Consider the following 20,279-nt stretch of genomic DNA (forward strand, 5'->3'; position numbering starts at 1 on the left):
TTATTGCTGTTGTGAGTGTTGCTGGGTCGGGTTTGGTTTTGGAATTGGGTTGCATTGTTATGGTATTGCTGTGTATTGTTTTGTTGGATTGATTAATAAAAAAAATAAATTAAAAAAGAAAATCGATTTTTGAAAAAGGGCATCACGGTGGAAGAGGGGTTGGTGCGTCTGCCTCACAATACGAAGGTCCTGAGTAGTCCTGGGTTCAATCCCGGGCTCGGGATCTTTCTGTGTGGAGTTTGCATGTTCTCCCCGTGACTGCGTGGGTTCCCTCCGGGTACTCTGGCTTCCTCCCACCTCCAAAGACATGCACCTGGGGATAGGTTGATTGGCAACACTAAATTGGCCCTAGTGTGTGAATGTGAGTGTGAAAGTTGTCTGTCTATCTGTGTTGGCCCTGCGATGAGGTGGTGACTTGTCCAGGGTGTACCCCGCCTTCCGCCCGATTGTAGCTGAGATAGGCTCCAGCGCCCCCCGCGACCCCAAAAGGGATAAGCGGTAGAAAATGGATGGATGGATGGATTTTTGAAAAATGAGAATCGATTCTGAATCGTACAACGTGAGAATGGCGATTTGAATTTGAATCGATTTTTTCCCACACCCCTATAAACCAGGCTTTATAACCAGCTGCTGCACGTGACATCCCAGGTCCTTAGGAAACTTTTCAAAAAGCTCAATGGCTAAGTTCATGTTCCTGGCATTATGATTCAGGGGTGGAGCCTGCGGCTTAATTTGACTCAACACGGGAAACCTCACCCGGCCCGTTCACGGAAAGATTTGACGGATTGATAGCTCCATATCATTATCCAGCTGCAAGTCTTGTGGTTTCAGTGTTGGTACATGTGTACAGGTGCTTAATGCGGCTATCAAGCATTTTTTTTCTGGCCCCAAAATGAGCTCTCTGCACCGATAGGAGCCTAGTCTTGATTTGACTTTTTATTTTCACTCATCCTCCTCCCCTGCATCCACCTTTTTCCACCTTTTACGGTGCGCCACCCTAGTGGCAACCCATCAGCATTCCTGTACTGTCTACCCTACAGTTTATGTCCGCTCTTGAACGGGTCTGTGCTGAAAATGTCATTTTATTTTACTCTTTAAGTACTACCCTATTCTATCATTAGCAGCAAGTGACATAATTGTTTCTTTCACGGCTTGTTTTAATGTCTGTGCAGGACCAGAGTTTTGGTGTTCCATCTCCTACTTTGAAATGGACGTTCAGGTGGGTGAGATGTTCAAGGTGCCGTCCAGCTGCCCTGTTGTGACGGTGGATGGTTATGTGGATCCATCGGGAGGCGACCGCTTCTGCCTCGGCCAGCTGAGTAACGTTCATCGCACAGATGCCAGTGAGAGAGCCCGGTGTGTGCATAGTTAAAAATGTTTTGTGCTTTTTATTATCAGGATGGTTTGTTGATTAAATAAGTGTTCTCTTTAGCTTAACACATTGTTTTCCTTCCTGCTTGTTACAGGTTACACATCGGTAAAGGGGTGCAGCTGGAGTGTCGTGGCGAAGGCGATGTGTGGATGCGGTGTATGAGTGACCACGCTGTGTTCGTACAGAGCTACTATCTTGACAGAGAAGCAGGCCGGGCACCAGGTGATGCCGTGCACAAGATCTATCCTGGAGCCTACATCAAGGTTGGAATTCAACATGTGCACTGAGATACAGTTTTATGCACACATTTGTTTCCTTCTCCTTTGTTAACAACATACTTTTTGTCACACACTATGTGATACACAGATATGTAACGCCACAAACATCTAGGGCAGCACATATGCTACTATCGTCATTACAGGTCATTGTTTTATAAGATTTCTTATTCGTTGCATCAAAAGTCATGCGTTGCAGCACATGGCTGTTTTTCATAGACATCTGGTAGCTGTGGCCACAAAGTACGTTTACCTAAAGTCTGGACATACAGTATTCCTTGCATACAATATACCAGTATGTAAACTAGTAAACTGTGGGGCGGGCAAGTGTCAGGGTGCAACGTGAGAGGCAGATAGTTCAGTATCAGTATAACAATGCACATTCTAGCACTTTTTGTCTCTGTTTTAAGAATCACAGTTGTTATACATTAAATGAATTAACTTAGAAAGTGTTTGAAGTTGTTGTAATCTATTTTGATAATCATCTGATTGTATGCAGATACTGGTGCCAGCAACTCATTCTGTGGTTTGTACAGATCAATAGCTAATTATTATCTGATTCCCAATAGTATTTGAATTTGAACCATCCAATTGATAACCACTGCAAGAGATAGATAGATAGTACTTTATTGATTCCTTCCGGAGAGTTCCCTCAGGAAAATAAAAAATGAATATATATATATTTTCAACATGATATGAATACAATAATTTTAAAATGTTATTGTATGAATACATCTGTCTTTTTAATTGCGTACAGCAGTCATTCTCAAACTGTGGTACGCGGGCTCCATCTACTGGTTTGCCAAAGAATCACTTAATTAAATATTTAAACACAGTGTTACTGTTCAAACAGTTTGTCATGTTACAGTGGCCAATAATATTAAATATACATGTTGAATAAAACCTCTGCCTTGTTTTTAATAAAAACTTTGGCCTACTATGCCACTGTACTTTAATGTTGGTCATTATGGTCGTACTTGGAAAGCCAAGTTTTTTCTGAGGTACTTGCTGAAAAAAGTTTGAGAACCACTGGTGTATAGTAATGTGCGTTCTTTGGTTATCGAAAAATAAGCCGAATAAAAATGTTCTCCTATTACGGATTATCATTTGCAATAAAATTGTTGAAATTAGTATATTAGAGTCATTTCTAGAACTCTATATCTCTTCATTTGCCAGTTTAGTAGCAACTGAAGCTAACAAGCCAAATGCTAAATGCATTCTCCAGGTGTAAGCCCTAAATGTACCTCTCATATTATTGTGTGCTATAAAACCACATTTTATAATTTATTATCATGTGTTTATAAATTATTACTGACTTAGGGTGAATGATATGGGTTTTATGTGGGAAATTTTATTTTATTTTTTATTTTTTTGTAGAAAAATAATTGTAAAATAATTTTTTTAACCAAAAACATGTACATTTGCGGGGTTACGAATGCTGAATTGCAAAAATGCAAAGAACTTCTGTAAAGTATTTATATATGTGTTGAGTGTATGGTCATAATGTGATATGTTTGTGCTGTGCTTAGGTGTTTGACCTGCGGCAGTGCCACAGACAGATGCAGCAGCAGGCAGCGACTGCGCAGGCGGCTGCCGCTGCTCAGGCAGCTGCAGTGGCAGGAAATATACCTGGACCAGGCAGCGTGGGAGGCATTGCGCCTGCAGTCAGTAAGTGTTGTCAAGACTGTTTTGTTACTGTTTGATGACTGCTGTGTAGTTCACTTTTTAGAGCAATAAAAAACGACTTTACAATGACGGATGATTGATAAATGAGTATATCTGTCATGATCGTTACCCGGATCATGGCATGATTTACCGGTATGTTGGTTATGTTTCTGGTTTTAGTCTGTTTCCTGGTTGCACACTCTTTCCCTGTTTATTCTTGGTTTCCATGGGCACTGATTCTCCTCACCTGTCTTAGTTTTGCAATTAGTGTTTCCACCAGGTGTTTTGGCTAATCACTCCCCTTTATAGTTTCCTGTCACCCAGCAGTAAGTGCTGGGTCAATGTTTGCAATAGGCAACATTTACGTCCTCCTGTTTTTGCTCCACGCTCTTTATATTATTCTGCCGACCAGAATCCCGGTTTTTTCACCCTTGGTGACATTTTGATTTTTATTTAGCTCCACGCTTGCTAGCGTCCTCAGTTTTTGTATTTTTGTCATGTCTTTTATTTATTAAATATACTTAAATCTTACCTGCACTCCACTCCTGCTTGTCTTCTGTACTGGAAGGAACACACCAGCACAGCTATGCGTCCCCGAAGACGTAACAATATCATTAAAACAGCAAAAATGACTGCTATTATATTGTGATTGAATTACATGAGGTTATTTGTAACCAGATGTTTGGGCACGGAACTTGTGTTTTGGTAGTGGTGCCCATTCCCCACACAGTACATTAGATGAGTAACAGAAAGTGTTAATGGCGTCACAGTGAAGACCAGCCTTTGGCTAGCAGAAGTCATTGTCCGCAATTGTGCCAAGGAGAAGGCACAGCTTTAAAACCCTCTTCTGTCGTTACAGTCTTTCGGAACACTTGGGGCCTGATTTACTAAAGGTTTGCGCGTACTAAAACATGTGCAAACTTGATAGCATACGCAAAGCTGAGCAGAATTAGGCGTGTAATCCATTTTGCATCTCTGTCTTCATTAATATGCAGAATATATGCTGATCATCAAAACGCCCACAATACTGGGAGATGAATGTGATTTCTCAACACAACACCATTTTGGGAACACTACTTTGCGTTTTATTTAGCATGTTTGAAAAGGACACGCAAATTGACGGTTCCGCACACGGCTGTGAGAGAGGGGTTCTCGCGCTACAAAGACACACGATGGACAGAGAATAGTCCCTACGTGTAAATTTCAACATATTTGGATGGTCTGAAATAAAAACCATTAGACACATTGTCTATTCAGCAACATCCTTTTGTAATTTCTAGCTGCTGGATAACATATGGGGCTGATTACAACAAATTAAATTGATGTGTTTAAGTTAAGTTAAAGTTAAAGTACCAATGATTGTCACACACTAGGTGTGGTGAAATTTGTCCTCTGCATTTAACCCCCAATTCCAACCCTTGATACTGAGTGCCAATCCAATCCAATCCACTTTATTTATCTAGCACATTTAAACAACAACATTTTTTCCAAAGTGCTGCACAACAATATTAAAAACAATATTCAAATATTATCCTTAGCTCCACCAATGACTGAATAAAAACACAACGAATAAATACATATAAAACCAATATAAAAAACAATATAAAATAAATATGATTTAAAAACGAATTTAAAGGGGAAAACCAATTAAAACAGTAAATAGAAATCAACATTTTAAAAACACAGACAACAACAGAGGACCACACAACTCACGTAGTGTTAAAAGCCAGAGAATAAAAGTGGGTCTTAAGACGAGACTTAAAACACTCCACTATGGGAGCAGTTCGAACATGGAGGGGCAGAGTGTTCCAGAGCTTAGGGCCGACCACAGAGAAGGCCCTGTCTCCCCTGGTTTTAAGTCTGGTCTTGGGCACTACGAGCTGGAGCTGGCTCTCGGACCTCAGAGAGCGCGCAGGATTGTAAATTTGGATGAGGTCCGAGATATACTGAGGTGCCAGTCCATGTAAAGCTTTAAAAACAAACAGCAAGGTCTTAAAATCAATTCTAAAATGAACAGGGAGCCACTGCAAACTCTGAAGAATTGGGGTTATATGCTCGCGTTTCCTGGCCCCTGTTAAAAGTCGTGCTGCCGCGTTCTGGACTAACTGCAACCGGGAGAGAGCTTTTCGGCTAATGCCAGCATAAAGTGCATTGCAGTAGTCCAGGCGACTTGAAATAAAAGCATGCACGACTTGTTCCAAAAGGTTAAAAGATAAAAACGGTTTTACCTTTGCTAAAAGACGAAGATGATAAAAACACTATTTTAAAACGCCATTGACTTGTTTGTCAAGTTTAAAATCGCTGTCTATAGTGACACCAAGGCTGGTGACTTTGGGACACACATAATTTTGCAACGGTCCCAAGGTAGTGAGGGCCAGACCAAAAACTAAAATTTCAGTTTTTCCCTCATTCATTATTAAAAAATTCTGGGCTAACCAAGCCTTGACGTCGCATAGACAGTTGAGAATGGGTGTCAGGGGGCCGTGACCTTTTGAAATCGGCATATAAATTTGGCAGTCGTCTGCATAAAAGTGATAAGACACTCCATGCCTCTTAAAAATCTCTCCAATCGGGAGGCGATATAGAGCAAACAGGATGGGGCCTAGAATAGATCCCTGGGGGACACCACAGTAAAGCGGAGCAGAAGAAGAGGTGGCGTCCCCCAGCCTGACAGAGAAGGACCTCTCTGACAGGTAGGATCTGAACCACTGCAGTCCCCCAGGGGAAGTAATGGGTCCCATTTGTATCGTCTTTGGTATGACTCGGCCGGGGTTTGAACTCACAACCTACCGATCTCAGGGCAGACACTAACCACTAGGCCACTGAGTAGGTTTTTTGGTGTCATTTAATAATTTTTCAATGAGGTTCGTTTTTTCAAATGGAATGTATGTTATTAACATATATCCTATATGATAAAAACTTCTTTGCATCTTGAGCACAGTAGTGCAGCCTCCCTTCAATGCACCTTCAGCAGTAAAAAAGGAAAATTGCTACTAAATTTGTCAGTTTAGTAGCAACTGAAGCTAACAAGCCAAATGCTAAATGTATTCTCCAGGTGTAAGCCCTAAATGTACCTCTCATATTATTGTATGCTATAAAACCACATTTTATAATTTATTATCATGTGTTTATAAATTATTACTGACTTAGGGTGAATGAGATGGGTTTTATGTGGTGTCAATGTAGATGCACTGCACGACTGCTTCTAAAATGCCCATAAAAAATGGTAGATGTCTCCCGCTTGTTTGAAAACATAGAATACTGCCACAGGTAGGAGCATGATAATATGGATGTACAGTAAATGAAAGTGTCTCTGGTGATGCCCCGTATAGTACACGCAAAATCCTCATGTAAATAAGGTGGTCTGCACCACTTTTCAATTGCACATGCAATGTTAGTGGATTGCACACAACATGCCCACTAATAGTTCACGTTATTTTATAGATTGCACAAGCTGTTTAGCGAGTGGTATTTGGATCTCTAGTAAATCAGGCTCTTGGTCTTCCTGGTGAAATATGTAAACAAAGTGTTAGATCCCAAGAAAACCCCAGGGCCAGCTCTCGGTTTTACAGACGTCGGAGCCCACACTTGAGCTGGTGTCAACGAGACTCGCCTGGTCTCTCACTTCTTTCCATCTATACGTCAACCCCCAAATGTAAAAATGCAAAACCCTCAAAACATTGACCATGGTCATATGCTAAAAAATTCAAAAAGGGCAAATATTCAAGGCAACTAAAACACTGATAGTGGATGTTAAAAATGGTTTACTGGGAGTTTGAATCTTGTAGCAAAGGGAATATATTTTTTGGAATGATGGGGAGAGGAAAATGCGGACTGTTTCTCTCTCAATGCTGCTGTCTTCAATCAATCAATCAATCAATGTTTATTTATATAGCCCTAAATCACAAGTGTCTCAAAGGGCTGCACAAGCAACAACATGTACATTTGCGGGGGTTAGGAATTGGATTGTAGAGATGATAACTCCATAGTTATAAGGTCATTTTTCCTAATCCCTTTTTTCTAAGTATCTACTCGGTTCTAATTGTACCACTGCAGGCCCTAGAGGGGTCTGCAAGGTTAAACTTCTCCACAGTACCCACCCCCTTTTCCCTAGGTTGATATGGCCAACTAGTAGGTACATCACAAACAAAGACAAATCAACAAACCGATAATTCTTTATACTAAAGTTGGGGGAGTTTCACAACAGATTGATATGATCTAGGCTAGGAGCTACTGCAGTAAAACAGGACCCATATAATTGCTGATTGTTAAAAACTCTCCCAATTGAAAATTGTAAATGCTGTTATCGTACTTTATAGCAGCTCTTAAGAGCATGAGAAGAGGAATTGAAAGTCATTGTTCAAGAAGTATGTCACCGTGATGTCGCGTCTCAACAGAAAAAAAGGGGGAAGTGCACATCAGTGTGAAGTTGCACTTCTCTTTGTCGTAACCAATCTTAAGAAGATGCAGGCGCCTCCTCCATGAGAAGGGTTAGGATCTCATACTCGGCCTTCCATAACAATGAATGTTGGCATCTTTGATCAGGATGTATCAGCAACGTCACATTCCCTGCAGCCATCAGGAGATACAACCATAGGTACGGTAGTTGAATACCTGCCCAAGCCAACTACCGAAGTTGCTGAAGCCTTCCCAGATGATTTCCATGGCATTTTATCGATCGCAACTGACAATCTAAACAGTACAGTTAAATACTTTGACAATACAATGACCTGGATGAATGAGAACATCCATAGACATCTTCCCAGATGATCCCTGCCGTCTCTTCAACCACGGCGTTGCTGGTGATAGTCAGCAATGCCTCCATGTTTTCATACCATGTAGCATGCTCTCTTGAGATGAATGGCAGGTGTAGTTGCTGTACATGCTGCACAGCGCACAGGCTCTGCCTAAGGCCCTGTCTACATGAACACAGATACTTTAAGAATGCATACTTTTCTATGTGTTTTGGCATCTTGTCTACACGCAAACACATACTTTTGTCCTTAGAAACGCACACTTTTGAAAACGCCAGCCAGGGAGAAGAGCTCAAAACTCTGCACACCCTGTCTTCAGGGTGTGCATGTAGACGACTTAAATGGCGAATCATGGCTTGTCCTCATCTGCTAATGTCACAGTTGTGTGCTGTCATTTCCATAGTGCACTGCTGGCTTTAAACTCATGAAGAGGTCGCATTGTATTTTTAAAGGAGCCATATGTAATAATCTGGACAGAAATGGTACTGCAATCACTGTCAAAATTCTATAGTCCCCTCCCCCTATCCCTGCCAGATACACAGCCAAATCCAGCTCGATCGACTAGGCTACTCCAAGGAACTTCAAACTTCCACTGCCTCTTACCGGGGATTGAGGTGCTGGGACCATAATAGCTGAGTAGACAAGCGTTTTGTCAATAACAATCTCTAACCAACACATTTTACACAGAAATTAGGCTATTTTCAGGAAGAAGTGCGTCATGCCTGTGTACAATATCACAACAAATGGCAATCATAGGGTTATTGTCAGTACTATCAGAACTAAAGAAGACTAAAACAAACTACAACCAACGCAAGCAATGGTTACACTGGTGAAAATAAGTAGAGCATGCTTAGCAGCCTAGTGTACGCCCAAAACTAAAGAGGAGACATTTTACCATGGTATGCCTATGGCTACTGTTTCAAACGTTTCAGATTGCCATATAACTTGGTACATACAGTCCACAATATGAAAACACGAATGGGGAATTCCGAGTCATACCAAAGACTATAAAAATGGGACCCATTACCTTCCTGCTTGGCACTCAGCATCAAGGGTTGGAATTGGTGGGCTGCTGCCCACTGCTCCCCTCACCTCCCATGGGGTGATCAAGGGTGATGGGTCAAATGCAGAGAATAGTTTCGCCACACCTACTTTAATTTATATATTATGTATTATATTATATATATCATGTGATTTGGCTGTCTCCATACGTTTTCACATTGCTATGGGGGACGGCGTGGCGAAGTTGGGAGAGTGGCCGTGCCAGCAATCTGAGGGTTACTGGTTCAATCCCCACCTTCTACCATCCTAGTCACATCCGTTGTGTCCTTGAGCAAGACACTTCACCTTTGCTCCTGATAGGCCTGGTTAGCGCCGTGCATGGCAGCTCCCGCCATCAGTGTGTGAATGGGTGAATGTGGAAAATAGTGTAAAAGCGCTTTGAGTTCCTTAAAAAGGTAGAAAAGTGCTATACAAGTACGACCCATTTACCATTTACCATGATGACAACCGTGCTAATGTTGGAAACCATTTCCTCAGCGTATAGGGACCAGTGTTGGGTTGGTTACTGAAAACCAGTAACTAGTTACAGTTACTAGTTACTTTATTTCAAAAGTAACTCAGTTACTAACTCAGTTACTTACACCAAAAAGTAATGCGTTACTGTGAAAAGTAACTATTTAGTTACTTCTTTTTTTCTTCTTTTTTTTTAAAGCTCCCATTAATGCCCTTTTTACCTTCATTTCAGTACTGTTATTGCACTGGAGAATAATACAATCTGTTGATCAACTTGACATGCATTTTTATTTTCCTTTTAACATAATTAATGAAAAACAGTGCAACATAAAAAGGCATTCCTCCTTTCTTTAAACTTGGACCAATGACCATTAATAAAAAACAAGTTTAAGGGCAACATAAGAAGAAACATCATCTTCCTTGAAACATAGGTAGTGAAATAAAGCCTGACATCTGGAGTGATGCTGCTGTCTTCCACACTTGGAGCCATGGATTGTAGAATCCTTGTTTTCAGTGGCAGGATCATTGACACAGATGGTGAAGTTTCAATGCTCAGTAGAGATGTAACACTTTTGAGGGGTTTAAGCACCTGGAGGACCTCATCTGCCACTCTCACATCATCATCAGACAGGGTGACATTTGTCTTCAGGGTGTTGTGGGTCAATGCAGAGTATATAGCTGCCTGCTGCTCCAACATATCATAAGTGGAGTTCCACCTCGTTGGGACATCATGTATGAGCAGGCAGCTTTAGCATTTCTTGCTTTGTCTTAAGCACATGAGCAGCTGTTGTGCTTGGGTGGAAGTAAGAAACCTTCCTGATCCTCCCAAAGAGGCGCTCCATCCTATTGACTGAGATTCCCTTCTGTGATGCCAAATTCACTACATGTGCAAAGCACCTATCTGTGGTCCCAGTCCTGCCTCATTCTCTGTAATTATTTGATTTTTGGCATTATCACGTGTGACTGGGATATCTTTATCTTCCATTCCTCCACTGCTTGTGTCAGTACCTGCGCAAGGTGACTCTCGTAGAGGGGGCGTGTCTTCTCATCTCCCAGTCTGCTGTGATGAAGTGAGCGCTTATAGTTCCCCTGGACGTCCACCCGTCTGTCATGAGCGCAACAGATGATGCTCGGGATAGTTCATCCACAACTTTTTTCTTCTCCTGCTCATAAAGATCTGGCACAATCTTATTGCTGAAGTGGGTGCGCGACGAGATGTCGTAACGTGGTTCAAGCACGTTCAGCATGTGTTTAAAACCCTCGTTTTGCACAACCGAATCTGCACTTATAAACACACCGATTCAATGGCGCTGGGCGTTCAAGCTCCTCCGTTATTGCGCTCGCCATGACCACGCTGTGTGTGGACTGAACGTGCTAACAACTTTTTTTTTTTGTTTCATATATCAAACCGCGGATCAAACCTCCCCTCCCCGCCCCCCCCACCCCCCACACACATAGACCGCGCCTCTTTTCTTCTCTCCGGCTTGTGACAGAGGAAGATTCAGAAGAAAGACACCGCAGCGCTTCTGTTTCTAGCCGATACTACATCAAAAGTAACGTAAAATAACGCAGTAACGCATCATGTAGTAACGGTAACTAAATTACTGAATAAAAAAAAATAACGCGTTAGATTACTAGTTACCGCCGAAACTAACGGCGTTACAGTAACGCGTTACAAAGACACTACCCATATCCACATAGGTTTTATTTGTCGAAAATATATTTGGCCCTGTCAGTTCGATAACACATCGACATACAGGCTAACGGGTATATATTTCCCCCGTTAGCCTATATGTCGATGTGTCATTGACCGGGCTAGCATGCTAAGCATTCGTTACACGAACATATTAGCTTTGTTAGACAAGATCATAGACTGTATTGGACAATATAGTTTACATACGAAATGTCCATTTCCATTTATTACAAGTAATAAGAAAACGTAAATGCCTTACTTACCTATCAAGGAGGAAATTAGCATGTTTAGCATCAGATGAAAAAACCTTCTCCGGCTTCAATCGTCTCCATCTTTCAAGGGCATCCCCGATACAAATCCTCCTTTTGTTCCTGGCTTTGTCATGAATAAGTTGAGAATCGTAACGAGGCCTTTTAGATTTCCTAAGGTCTGACATGTTTAGTAACTTTACCAGTGGCAGTAGCTAGACGACGATGGCGGTGCGTAACTGGCAACCTGGATGTGACACACTCACAGACTTTCTAATTAATAACAAGATTTCGGGGCTGTAAATCTAATTTTGAAATGAGCATATCCCGGCTGAACTACTGTTATCAGTTATAGAGGTATTCGAAAGGAACATGATTTATTAATGCCAAAGGTTGAGGAATGTAGTTAATCATGGAACTGGCACCCAATGTTATTAAAAAGTATGGATTTTGAATCGAGAATCGATTCTGAATCGAATTGTTAACCCTAAGAATCGAATCGAGTCGTGCGGTGCCCAAAGATTCACAGCCCTACTGGCAAATGTAGCAGTAGTCGGCCTCCTGAAGTGATGTTTATGTATATTTCTCCCTTGCCCGCGTGGGACTTGGGTATAGGAAGTGAACCACAGGCCTTCCTCGCACCACAATTCAGGGATACGTGACCAGGCTAAGAAATATAATAAGCGTTTATGATATTAGATGTTTTGAGTTATTCCAATGTTTTTTGTTGATAGCAACGTACTGCAACTTTATCAATTTTGTAAATAAATAGTAGGTACAATAATTCTTCAGATACAGTGTGGATTGTCGGCAAAATTGCATATTTCCAAAATAGGATGTTTTCAACAGTTGTAATATTAACAAATATTTTCAATATGATTTTCAACATTTGTGATGCAAAGATTGTCAATAAAAGAAAGTCCACATTTACTTTGTGTGTCCTTGACAATTCAGTCTATCTAATTACTTTCTGAGTGTAAAATTACATTTCCACATGCTTGTGTTCGCGCGTCTTCAGTCACGCCTGTAAATTCCCTCTCTGACAGGTCTGTCTGCAGCGGCGGGGATCGGCGTGGATGACCTCCGGCGACTATGTATCTTGCGGTTGAGCTTCGTCAAGGGTTGGGGTCCTGATTACCCGAGGCAGAGCATCAAACACACCCCCTGCTGGGTGGAGGTCCACCTGCACCGTGCTTTGCAGCTTCTTGATGAGGTGTTGCATACTATGCCATTAGCAGATCCAGGGCCTGCTAACTGACTACCTGTATGCTGAAATTTGGATCTGGATTCTTTGAATGTGCGCGCACACACGCACACACATACACACTTTTGATAGTTTTGCCCTCTATTAAATATCCTCCCTAATTGAATATCCAGTGAAAAGACCCAAGACAAACTAAAATGACAAACACTTGATGCTTGGAACAATCAATTTAGCCTGCGCTATCTCACACACACATTCTTATGAGCAATAAGTAAGTAATCAAAAGATATATCTAAAGATATATTCACGATCGTCCATCAACGTTAGCATTACGTTGAGTCATGTCCCAACAAACCAAAAAGTTTCATCTGTACAAAAGTTATGTTCTACCATTTCTTTTTTTATATTTTATATTGTTTAAATAATTGCATAAATTACATTTTTATAGAAGGTTACTGCATTTAACCCATAAGAACCCACAGTCATTGGTGCTAAAAAAATGACACAAAGCCAAGTGGATTTAAATACTTATTAATAATTCATATCACAAATTTTACATGTTTTTTATTGGCTAACAACATTCTAAAAGTATAATTTCTTATATTTTTGTTAATAGTATTATTAAAATTATCAATACAAATGTTATTCAAGAGATATGTATAACATTTAATTCAACAAGAAAAGAAAAAAGTTTTGTTTTTTTAAATGTAATGTAATGCAACAAAAACAATTATAAAGCTAACACTAATTACATGAACGATTGTAACGCTTTGTTGACACAACGTTGACAATCTATCCAACCATCCATTTTCTACCGCTTGTCCTTCTCAGGGCCGTGGGGAGGGGCTGCTGGAGCCTATCCCAGCTGCACTCGGAATGCAGGGTACACCCTGGACAAGTATGAGCATATCAAATAAACATCAAAAACATCACAATAGCCTCAAATCCTTCCATTTTTCATGAAGCGACCCTCGGTGGAAATTTTTTAGACACGCCCTCCTGATTTCAAACTAACTAAATATGTGCTAGTAGAGGTGTTCCAAGCCCATATCAATATGGCGAAAAACAAGTTTGGAGTCATATCTAGACTGTCTGATATAATCTCCAATACGTGCAGTCGTGCAGCACGTCTACTTAACATCTAAATGTCCTCCAATAAGCACTTTAGTCAAGTCATTAGCAAAGGGTAAACATGATAGGCTGTAGGGTACTAGGAGGTAGCGGCTACACAACAGCTAAGCACACAACCTACACATAAGGAATAAGTGTCGAACAATACTGCAGTGTAAAACATTACATGCAAGTATCAAATAACAATAGTTGCATATTACTTACAGATACAAAGTCTCCTAGACAGAAGTGTATTAGAAAGTATCCAGTAACAAACATGTCTGCATCATTTAACTTACTGCGTCATTAGCTTTACTTAATAAATGATTGTGGCCACTAAGTGTTCGCTCAAAAACAATTACCAGTTAAATTCTCAGGGCATTCAATCGATCGCAACTGAACAGTTCAGTTTGTCTTACAAGAAGTTTCGCCTCTTTATCGATTAGGCTTTACCAGTTCATCAACTTGGTGCCAAGATCCAAAAAGTGTTGACCTTTGCCACCAACAAGTCTCTACAGTTGATCTGATCACAGCGAAGGAATAACTATGAGGAAAAATAACCAGCAGAACACAATCCCAAGGGGAACAAATTAGGTTTTGAAGTGGCGGCAGCTCTCCAATGCCAATCAGTATCAGTATCGGCCGATACTCAAGGCTCCAATATTGGGTGTTGTATCGGAAGTGGAAAAGTTGTATCGGGACTTTTGTACTACTAATAGCCTGATTAGTAGTACAAAAATACTTTTGAACATACATTATGTTCATTAAAAATGTGTGACATGTATTAAGCGTCTTATTGGTATTTTGCTATTGTTGCAAATACATCACCTAGCAGTTTTAAGGCTAAAAGACTGACAGTGTATATATCTTGTTTTCTATTAATTCATTGAAGAATTACTGTAAAAACAGTTTAATTGTAATATTTTAATTAGAACACCTTATTAAATAATTGTTATTGTTAAAATGACTGTGGGTTCTTATGGATTAAATGTGCTACACACAACCAACACAATCATATTTACTATAACATCCAACATGAAATAACAGATATTTATGTATTTTCGAGAAGACATTTCTCCCATACATCTGCGCTATTGTGACAGATAGAAATACGTGTTTCCCTGTTGCACTTTTACTGTAATTGGGTGATAAGAAAAGGAAATATGTTCGGTTCTAAGGAGTGCAAATCACAACTGTGTACATCGACACAAGGCAGTGTGTTATTTTTCTGTAAGTGTAGTGTGGACACAAGTGGTGTGTAAATGTGGATCACTTCTGTGCTCGTACCGTGCTTGTCTGTCGACTCAAACTTTATCCTTTTAGCCTTCGTAGTACTCTCAGCTGAAGTACATATATAAATATATATACGGTATATCTATTTTTTTGATAACAAAAAACTGAAAAGCCAAAAACATGTAGCTTTAAAATGTTGTGGGCCTTTGTTATGAACAGTGCTACCCTGTAACCAAATGTTTGGTGTCTATCACCAAAAGCTAGAATACCTCATAACTACACAACATACACTTTTCATCAGGAGGCAAAATTCAGCATGGCTCAAGAAAGCAAAGAGAAAGTTTCACCAAAAAAGTCCAACACAGTTTGTACGGTTGTTGTATTTGACAATACCGGAGGTTTTTTGGCAGTGTAGGTCTATCACAGACTTCTGGCGATGTTTGGCAACCACCAACTGAGTGCCTTTCTCATCTTAACACTTCTTTCAAGCTCGCTACGACTCTGGTATGTTTCCTCCAATAGAGAACAATAGAAGAGTTTGACATCATTGTTTGGACTTCCTACCGTGTCTTCTAATAGTGCTTTCTACTAATGGGTGTCCTAATCCGATATTAGTATCGGTCCGATACCAGTATTATCGGCCTGAATTTCAAACTTCCGATGTTAGAACTCCGATTCAAGCAGAATGTTCTGCTCCGGCGAACAAATCTTTTTGCTAGCTTAGCAGAGCGATAACAGGTTGTCTCCTTTTAAGAGTCTTTACTTTAAGACACCGTGAAACTAAACATACAGAAATTAAGTACATCAATATATTGTACTTTCCAGACTATGGAGTGCAACATTATTCAATTTTATATATGGTATTTTATACCAAATGTAAGAAGAATTTTTTTTTTTTTATTAGCCGCACCAGACCATAGGCCACAAATATATACCGGAACGAAAGATTTTGTAAATTACTTCCACAACTCCATGGTGACATGTTGGTGAATTTACAAAACTGAAACAATACAAAAAGAATGCCATTGTAAGTTAATATTGCTAACACAGACATTTGTAAACATGCATATTTGCTAATGCTAACGATTGCTAGATTGATTATATTACGATAGCACGTACCAATAGACATCACACATCGGACAGTTTAGTAAGTATGAATTGTTTAGCTGTATCGTAAAACTTGCAAACGTTGCTTAGAGTAATGAGTAAAGAATTATTTCCAGCAGAAACACTTTAGACAAATAGACCAAACAAGATATACTTCCAGTTTAAGGCACGAAACTGGAAGTACGTATTCAAACCGCAGCACCCGCAGTGAGAAAACATATCGAAAAGATGGCGTCATAGCACAAAAAAATCCCTCCATTTTTAGTGTCTTTGTCAATGTTGAAAACTATTTGTAGAATACAAAACATTATGGCCGTTAGCAAAGAGAAATCCATAAATTAGCCACACTGTTTTGTAAGCCACAGGGCTCAAAGGGTAGGAGAAAAGTAGCGGATCATAGTCCGAAGAAATACGGTAACTTACATGCCATACAAAATAACTTCTCTGTGACATTCCACAAGAAAATAAATGATTTAAAACAAATGCGCTAGCTCAATGCCATATACATGCTACTAATTAGCATTGGCAATTTGGCATTTGGCAATCAGAACTACAACTAAGATGCATGTTACAATCAAACAGCTGGTGTGTATTAAGTACATTACTTACAATATAAACACTTTGTACTACTCAACAAAATATAAGACTATGCCAATGGCAAAGACTACTTCCTGACTACAGCAACACACCTAGGACAAACTGAAATTAAATCATACTTGCAAATGAGACTCAGAAGTGTAAGAAAATGAAATATAACAATAAAATAGTGTACAATCCATTCAAGATTTCGCTTAAGCAATTCTACATATCACTTAGTCAAGCCATTTCTAACAATCTACACAACAAAATAAGTAGAACGTAAGTAATGCTAATATTGTATCGGATCGACATCTGCCAATACATAGGGCTACAATATCGGTATTGTATCGCAAGTGGAAAATGTGTCGGGACACTTCTACTTTCTACTATGAAAGTGTATGAAATGTTACTGTGAAGGAGCTTACGCCCGTCCAACTACACCCCCAACACACGCCATATATATATATATATATATATATATATATATATATATATATATATATATATATATATATATATATATATACTGTATATAGCTTACAAAGCAGGAAATTTACAAGCCCCATTTTTCTTCTGAATTGGTTTTAAAATAACATTTTGCTCTGGTTTTCAAATACCGTCTTCGTTATTGTACGGCCAAACATTGCACGTAACAAACTAGTCCGTTAACGCCGTAACACTTTGTGGAATTGAGTGTTCAAAAAAAAAAAAATCCCACGTGTTGGTGACTCAAGCTCCGTACTTTTTTATTGAGTACGACTGCAAAATAATCCACCATCGGGCCCCAAAAAGTTGCGAGTGTCAGCACTTTGGTAAAGAAGGTGAGACACACTATTGAATTTAGGCAAAGTACCTTCAATACAGGTCAAAGTAATGTTAAATGTTCATTTATTGTCATATGTATTTTACATTTCCTCCATGCACAACTATAATTATTCTTCATAAGATATGTTTTGTGTTCATATTATTGGGGGTCTGGCAGGTATTAATTGGATTGACACTATTTATTATGGGAAAAATCCCTTCAGTGTTAATAAGATTCAGTTTTGGAATGTATTACTAATGAAAACTGAGGTAGCACTGTACTTAATAACATTTTCATGAAGTTATTTTTACAAAAGGCAGAGTCTCAATGAAAAATGAGCTGTTCTGCCCGGGTTGCACTTTGGACAGCGCTGATGTGGCGTATTTAGCTGAAAGGTGGCGCAGCCTGCAAGAGAAAGTGATGAAATAAGTTTTTTTCGTGACCACAGCAGACGTCTGCTACGGAAAACAAAATATTTGACAAGCAGAGCCAACATGAGGCACACGTTCAGAAGCAAAGTTACGCCTCCTTCAACACGAGCAGAACAAAACCATTTGGAATAAACAACTTGACATATTTATCACCGTATAACATACACATATTTTCAAGGCTGCTTGATTAATCGTGAAAATAATATGAACGGGTCAAATAATAGTAATAATAAACATATTTTCTATTACTGCACATTTCCACTCGGACGGAGGAAACTCACCAGAGTTGTGAACTAAAGCTAACATCTTGGAGGTTCGGGCTGTGGCACACTTTTGACTTCCCTTTATTTTTACCTTAAAAACGGTTCTCCCCCAGTCTAACCTCACACATGTGTGACTCTACAGTAAGAAGGGGACTCATATGGCCCCATTCGTCGTGGTTTACTGGACACATGAAACGTGACAAATTGGGGGGTGCACTATCCACGTTAGCCGCCAGACGGCAGTAGAGTGTTGACTATCTTAAAATGTGTTTTGTGGCATTTCCAACTTTGACCCCAGCAACAGATGCTATGTAGAGTGGGGCTTTCAATCATTTTCAGCAGACTGCCTTGCAAAATGACAAACACACGACATCCACCCAGGAATGGGGCCATAAGAATCCCTTCCCTGCTGCGTATTTTGCCATAACTGAGCTTAAGAGCACCGGGAAAACTCAAATCTGAGGAGGAAAAATGTGGTTTCTTATTGTGAACATCTCTAACATGTTAAAATAAAAATTGTAGTTCACACGATCATTCACCGTCACATGACAACTTATTATGTACACAACAAATAATGTGTCTCATATGTCTTTTCGCACCTCTTCAGCAACCAAATGGCCTGTAATGCTGTGATTGGTTAAAGTGCAGGCAGTGTTCTGTTTCATTGGCTGCAGATACTTTCGCTTTGCACCAAACCAAAAATAGAAAAATGTGACGACATAAAGCAAAATTATGGCAATCATGTCAAGTTTTATGGACCGATTATCCCCATTCTGCAGTTTGAAGTCTGCAAAGCCTAAAAGTCACACGTTGATGTTTGAATATGAAGGCCACAGATGTTAACGTGCCACACGGGATACATTGTTACTCGGGCCTAATGCCGAGTGGAGGAGTTTGATGTTATTGAGAATTCAGCTGCTTTTCAAAGATGAGCCCACTAACACATATGCATATTTGTGATATGTGCCTTTTTCTTGTGGAGCGTAGACGCAGCAACACTAGTTTGTAAAAAGAGTTTTGGTTTGTCGTCTTATTGTCGAGAGTCCTGTTGCACAGTGGTTTGGTCTTCACCCACTTCTGGCGCCATCTTGTGGTTCCCTCAGGTATCCGTGTAAGAACTCACCAACTGCTTCATGGACATAGATCTATTTGTATTCCAGTAGTATAATTTATTGCCTTTTGTGACTTTGTGACGCAAACTCATCATTTCTGGGTCACGACCGCGTCGTTTTGTTGTTTCCAGGAATTGTGTATATTTTCACCGTGTATTTGTGGAACACTGTGGATGTGACCTTGCAGTTTGCAACAACTGAGAGCAAGCTTTGACATCATTGTGTAACTAATGCTGTAAAATTGTTGGCAAGGATTTTTATATGTTCGCTCCATAATTAAAGGGAAACAGACCAATGCTCTTGTTCTTCTTCTTTCCTGGTGTGCTGGACATACCCCATTTACATTTACCCTCAGATGCACAACCTACCAATACCTACACTCTTCCACCAGTGGGGTCAAAAATGACACCAACTAAAATCATTGCGTTTCTGCAATAACTGGCGTGTTATTCTTCTAAATCTGTATAACGAAGACTTGTAATATTTTCATATGCAAGGTATTCCTCATAAAACATGTTTGTGACATGAGGCCATTTGCATTTTTATTTAGTTTTTCATTAATTTTAAGGAATTTCAGTTTTTGTATCACTACCCACACTTTCACAAGTGGGGTCAAAAATGACCCCAAGCAGTTCTATAAAAATTTTCTAAGAATCTTTCATTCTTAGCAATTCGACTTTGACTGTCAATACGGTCCTACTTACACATCTGATGTCCTCTCTCATTTGATGCAACTTTGACTGCAATACTGCCCCACTTACACATCTGATGTACTCTCTCATCTGATGCAACTTTGACTGTCAATACTGTCCCACTTACACATCTGATGTACTCTCTCATCTGATGCAACTTTGACTGTCAATACTGTCCCACTTACACATCTGATGTACTCTCTCATCTGATGCAACTTTGA

General features: G+C 39.9%; 1 protein-coding gene across 2 annotated transcripts in view; it reads left to right on the forward strand.

The window, feature by feature from the left end:
* smad10a (SMAD family member 10a) overlaps nucleotides 1-19,662 on the forward strand; it is a 70,542-nt gene extending 50,880 nt beyond the window's left edge. For both annotated transcript variants that reach the window (XM_061966802.1, XM_061966804.1), the window contains exons 10-13: nucleotides 1,173-1,356; nucleotides 1,467-1,635; nucleotides 3,177-3,315; nucleotides 12,569-19,662. In XM_061966802.1, the coding sequence (XP_061822786.1) occupies nucleotides 1,173-1,356; nucleotides 1,467-1,635; nucleotides 3,177-3,315; nucleotides 12,569-12,780 (704 nt within the window). In that variant the 3' untranslated portion in view covers nucleotides 12,781-19,662. The remainder of the gene's footprint in view (nucleotides 1-1,172; nucleotides 1,357-1,466; nucleotides 1,636-3,176; nucleotides 3,316-12,568) is intronic.
* Nucleotides 19,663-20,279: the final 617 nt, after the last annotated feature.

This window comes from Nerophis lumbriciformis, linkage group LG11 (genome assembly GCF_033978685.3).
Source record: "Nerophis lumbriciformis linkage group LG11, RoL_Nlum_v2.1, whole genome shotgun sequence".
Taxonomy (NCBI): domain Eukaryota; kingdom Metazoa; phylum Chordata; class Actinopteri; order Syngnathiformes; family Syngnathidae; genus Nerophis; species Nerophis lumbriciformis.